General features: G+C 44.3%; 1 protein-coding gene across 2 annotated transcripts in view; it reads right to left on the reverse strand.

Annotated features, from left to right (window-relative positions):
• The window catches only part of Ube2d1 (ubiquitin conjugating enzyme E2 D1), a 33651-nt gene that overhangs the window by 3182 nt on the left and 24472 nt on the right, over positions 1 to 5997 (reverse strand). The window contains exons 2-5 of one of the 2 annotated variants that reach the window (XM_031347234.1): positions 5003 to 5066; positions 4883 to 4914; positions 2500 to 2577; positions 1287 to 1392 (exon numbers count right to left, since the gene is read on the reverse strand). In XM_031347234.1, the coding sequence (XP_031203094.1) occupies positions 1287 to 1392; positions 2500 to 2577; positions 4883 to 4914; positions 5003 to 5066 (280 nt within the window). The remainder of the gene's footprint in view (positions 1 to 1286; positions 1393 to 2499; positions 2578 to 4882; positions 4915 to 5002; positions 5067 to 5997) is intronic. The other variant, XM_031347236.1, reaches the window with a different exon arrangement.

Below are 5997 nucleotides of genomic sequence, written 5' to 3' on the forward strand. Positions count from 1 at the left end.
AATTGCTGGCACATCTACAATATTGGCTGATGGAACAAACTGGTATCTTAAGGATCTGTGAGAGGGCTGGCGAGATGGCTCAGCGGGTGAGAGCACTGACTGCTCTTCCAGAGGTCCTGAGTTCAAATCCCAGAAACCACAAGGTGGCTCACAACCACCCGTAATGAGATCCGACGCCCTCTTCTGGAGCGTCTGAGGACAGCTACAGTGTACTTATATATAATAATAAATAAATCTAGATTAAACAATTTAAAAAGAAAAGCAATAAGTAAATAAATAAATAAATCTTTTAAAAAAAAAAAGGATCTGTGAGTGCAGCCAAGAGTTCAGCAAAGAACAAGGTGAGGTCAGGTGTCCATCATGGTGATGCTAACGGCTATTCAAGCTAGATGCACACTAGCTGCACAGCATCACTTTGCAGTACAAAATGTACCTTTCCTTTTTAACTGCTTTTTTTAAAAAACATTTTTTTTTGTTTTGTTTTGTTTTCTAGACAGGGTTTCTCTGTGTAGCCATGGCTGTCCCGGAACTCACTCTGTAGACCAGGCTGGCCTTGAACTCACAAATCCACCTACCTCTTGCCTCCCGAATGCTGGGATTTAAAGACATGCACCACCCCCGACTGGCTTAATTGATTATTTTATCAGCCAGTCCTGGAGTTGTACTTTTTATTGCTAATAGACACTTTAATAAATAGGATAAGTCCCCAAATCCGTTTACCTCCCCCCTTGAGAGATAGCCAAAATCTTTTCAGTGATATCGCTCTTGCTTTTCTTGTAAAGGCAGAAGCGCAACTATCAACAGGCTTACTAGAAACTTCCTAACTCTAGCAGTTTTTAAAAAGTTGTTTTCCATTTTTAATTATGTATAGGCTGAAGGATTGGGTCTCCTGGAGCTGGAGTTACAAGTGGTTGTGGGCTGCCCAACGCTGGTGCTGGGAACGCTAACTCAGGTCCTTTGAAAGAGCAGTATGCGCTTGTAGTTACTGAGCCTTCTCTCCAGCCCTTAGTTCCAGTATTTTAAATCTCAGTTTCATTTAGATTTGCCATCCAGTCATTTCCCCCCTGCCCGCACCTGAGCTCCAAAGTTCACTGAGAGACAAAGTGACTGAAGACTTACTAGAAAAAGCAAAGCCTAAACAGAAGAAAGCACAGCAGGTTGAGGTTTGTTTGTTTGTTTGTTTGTTGGTCTGCCTGATTTTTTTGTTTGGTTGTTTCAACTCTGGTCCCTAGACATTGCCCAATCCTCCCCATGCCTATTTTTAAATCTTTGAGAAACAAAATTACCTTTCGATACAGTCAAAGCGGGCGACCACTGGGATCTCAGGATGTCAAGACAAATACTGCCGTTACTGTTTATATTTGGGTGGTAGATTTTTGTTGTAAAAGCAATCTAAAGATAAAACGGAACAAAAAGAGTGTTGATTGCCACAAACAGGAACAAACAGAATGAGTCCACTCAAGGGTAAAAGGCGCTCAGCTTTACACAGCTTTAGGACAGACGTGTATGCAGGCAGCTCAGCCTCTGGGAATTTGAAGGAGACCAACTTAGCTTAACCTCCTCTTCTCTTCCAGGTGTTGGGAAGTGTCAGGGGTGTGATGAGGAAGTCTGCAGTAGCTGGTATGACCGGGTTGAGTGACACCTGGACTAATTACTCTGGCTCTGGCTCTCATCACACCTCAAAACATTCCCCTTAACCTGACTGTCAGTGATGCTCAGAAAGCCACCTGGATCTATAAACAGGACACGAGTCCGTCAGGGCGGAAGTAGAATGCCTCGGCTTAATCACCCGTCTTTCGTGACCCATGGAGATTCCGAGTTTTGACAAGAGCTGCAGTCGTGTGACGTCACCCATATGATTTTTTAAGCCGGGTGTTTTTGAAGCGCTATAATTATTTCTCTGGCGGCATATACGTTCCTTTCCCCTCCTTCACACCTCCATCACTCGCCTCTTCTTTGGACTTTAAACCTCAGGGGACCTGATGGTACTCAATAAACGTCCACTGAATACTTAAGAAAGAAAGCTGGGTCTGCTTTGGAAAGATAACACTGTGGATGGAAAAGCTTGCTTTTCTTTGACTGTCAAGACACCCCAAAGAACTCATATCTCCTAAGGAGGAAAACCCCAGGAGCCTAGCAGGCATAGGAAAAAAGTTGCCTAAGAAAGAGTACTTTAGGGTCAGAGAGATGGCTCAGTGGATCCATCCTGGCTGCTCCTCCAGAGGACCCGGGTTCAGGTCCCTGCACCCATATAGCAGCTCACACCTGTCTGTAACTCCAATTCCCCTCGTACAGACGTACAGGTAAGCAAAACGCAAATGCATATAATTTAAAGGAGGAGGAGGAAGAGGAGCCAGAAGAGGCGGAGGAGGAATACTTTTAGTACAAAAGGGCATCACCCGCTAACCTCCCGTGGTCTGTGGCATCACAAGCTCACCTCTGGTCAAACAGTAAAAAATCCCTGCTATGTATGGGGTGGGCGAGTCACAGGATAAATACCTTTGGTGGTTTAAAGGGATAGTCTGTCGGAAAGTGGACAGTGAGGAAGAACACTCCACCTTGATAGGCGCTGTCGGGCTGAAATTACACGAGAGGGCGCATCAGAGTCTAGCCACCGCATGTACTCAACCCCTCTGAACCGTCCCCCGGGCGTTAACAGTGCAAAGGAGATGCATCTTCAGAACTCCACCAGTATCAGCTTGTAAAAAAAAAAAAACCATGATCCTTGCACCACGAGTTGGAGGAATTTATATGGAGAGCAGGCTCCTTCCGAGGTATGAAGTTACCCAAGGTGCCCACCAAGTTTAAAGGGAAGCAGACGCACATGCGCACAGCGGTGTGATTGCCCCAGACGGATCATGGGAACACACGAGGCCTGCGGGGAGGATGGAGGATTCTCCAGCGCAGTCATCGCTGTTTTTTAGAAGGTTACAGCTAATATTTACCTTTTTTATTTCCATATATTAAGTTCTAATGTCCACACAGGTACAACCAAGGGGGAAAAGTAAGAGGGTTAAAGTGGGTACCATTGTATAATTTACCTCAATATTCATTTGCTAGTACTTTATATTAGAGAAGATAAAACTCCAAAACCAAGCTGGATGAATTCAGTTGGATTAAGAATCAACTTTAGCAAGACCTGGTCAGCTGCCTAATGGGGTGTGTGTGTGTGTGTCTGTGTGTCTGTGTGTGTGTGTGTGCGCGCGCGCGCACGTGTGTGTGTGTGCGTGTGTGCATGCGTGTGTATGTGTGTATAGATACATGTGTATATATGTATATGTGTATGTGTATATATGTATGTGTGTATATGTGTGTATATGTGTGTGTACTTATATATACATGAAGTTTATGTAAACAAAAGAGAAAGATTATGGGGAAAAAATAGAAATAGTAGCAAAATATATCCCAAATTCTATTTTTTTTAGAATTTATGTATATGAATACACATTTACACATTTTTTTATGTGTATGACTATGATATTTTCATGCATACCAGAAGAGGGCATCAGACTCCATCACAGATGGTTGTGAGCCACCATGTGGTTGCTGGGAATTGAACTCAGGACCTCTGGAAGAGCAGTCAGTGCTCTTAACCACTGAGCCATCTCTCCAGCCCCCTCTGATTGTACTTTTAAATCCTTCATATTTATGGAATGTGTCATGGGTAATAAAAACAGGTCAGTCATTCTTTCAGTCCTTAAAGTCCTGCATGAAGATTAGAGGGTTATATTGTCTTAGTATTCTCACTATGTTGCTTAATTCTTAGTTCATTAAATGTTAAAAAAAAAAAAAAAAAAGTAAACAAATCACAAAGACAAGCATGGGCCGCACGGACAGTCGAGTGACGTTACAGAAGATGGTGCAGCGGGTTTACGCTGCTGCAATAAGAGGGGCACGCAAAACAACATCACAATTGCTTGCTACACGTGATTCACCTGAGAAATGCCTCAGAGGCTGCAGCTCTGATGGAGAGGCACACCGCTGGATGATGGGGCTTTGAAGGTTCATGCGGAAAATGAACTCCAAGTCGGAAAAAACTTCTACATTCTGACTGAAAGCTGCTAGGTAAATATGCTGCGCTCTCCCTTCTTAACTTAATAGGCTAATTTAGTCATTTAGGATAATTCCTCAGGGGCTCTTCTTTGAAATTCAGCATCTTTTTTTTTTTTTGTATTACAAGGCAAATGATTTAAACCGCGATGACTGAGTACATTAAGCATCCCAGGGGGAGTGAGTAAGGCCATTCAGGAAGGACACTACTAGGGTGTCTGGCTGAGTGTCTGCTCTTTTACTATTAGCATTTGTTCATAGCCCGTTTCACTGTCATTGCTGCTTCTTGGGTGGGGAAAGAGATAAAGATAACAAGGAGGAGCCGGTGATAAAATAGTTGTCTGCGGTTTAAGGCAGAGCAGCAAACTCAAGAGGCGACAGTGACCGCCCCACAGCGGGGCTTCTCCACTTCAAGAGTCATGATGAGACCTATTGCAAAGTGATGCTTGCCCGATGTAGCGATTCCACGCCTGGGTCAGACTTATTTCACACCTCTGAGAACTGTGGACATGCGAGGAAGACCCCACCTCCTTTAAAAGCAACTGATGCTGTCTTAAGAACTAATAAGGCCAACACACAGACTGCTTGCCCAGAGAGTGTGACCTCAATATGGAAGGAGGATGTATTAGCATAGGTCAGTAGCGCTGGGACCCAGCGGGCGTTTGCCAGCCATGCTTTAGAAAAATCACCGCAAACCCTCCATCGGGTTTTGCTTCCTGGGTGATTCAGAGGACGAGAATATCTATCCCGAGTCGTGAACATCTCCTCACAGGTCAAAAGGCAAGAGGGAAGAACAGCCAGAGGTTAATGGACGCGTGTGAGTTGTACTTACAGGCCCCATGATGGTTGCTTGCCAGTGGAACACTGAAACACAGAGGAACAAGAGTCACTTACAGTTGCTCAAAGCCAGGCTTTCAACGGTAGCGAAACCCAGCAAATAGAGTTAACTTACAGTCATCTCCCACGGGTCCCGCTGAGCAGTGAGCAGGTGGATCACGCTGTAAATCACTTAATTCCTGAAGGAAAGCGGAAATGCTTGCAGTTAATCCTTCCGTTTCTGGGGAAGCGGGCACGAAGAACCCAGAAAGGCACAAGACTAGCAACTTCTCTTTAAATCATTTTACGTTGATTCTATTCACCAGGGACCCTGCTGTTCCGGGTTAGACCCATGAAGTTAGGGGCTGGAGAGATGGCTCAGCGGTTAAGAACACTTGACTGCTTTTCTGAAGGTCCTGTGGTCAAATCCCAGCAACCACACGGCGGCTCACAAACATCCGTAATGAGATCAGACGCCCTCTTCTGGAGTGTCTGGACACAGCTACAGTGTACTTACATATAATAAATAAATAAATAAATAAATAAAAGTCTGAACACAGCTACAGTGTACTTACATATAATAAATAAATAAATAAATAAATAAATAAATGTCTGAACACAGCTACAGTGTACTTACATATAATAAATAAATAAATAAAATGAAGTTATATTAAATTCCTTTATGAGAGAGCCTCAGCCTCTGGAAGGATGAAGCAGAATAAAAAGTGTTTTCCTTTAAGATCCCTACTCTGCCCCTTATGCAAGATCACATATGTCTTTGCTATGCAGATGGTGCTAACAAGCAGGTCTTAGCTGGCACAGTAACTCATGCATGAGCTCCCCACGTTTCGTTTCCAGCTGCCAACAAACAAGGTCCGGCTTCCAGGAAGTTACAGTCCAACGAGGGGAAGTGAGAGCATGGAAACGCGGGTACTTAAGGAATGACTTGAAGGAGCCATGGCTCTGTGCGAAGAGAGGAGGTGGGTTGGGAGGGAGAGATGGCTCAGTCCACAAAGTGCTTGCTGCATAACCAGGAGGACCTGAGTTCAATACCCAGTGCCCATGGAAAAACTTGCATGCAGTGATGCAAGCCTGTAATTCCAGCACTGGTGAGACAGAGAGAGAGAAAGA

Source organism: Mastomys coucha, unplaced genomic scaffold (assembly GCF_008632895.1).
Source record: "Mastomys coucha isolate ucsf_1 unplaced genomic scaffold, UCSF_Mcou_1 pScaffold3, whole genome shotgun sequence".
NCBI classification, from domain to species: Eukaryota; Metazoa; Chordata; class Mammalia; order Rodentia; family Muridae; genus Mastomys; species Mastomys coucha.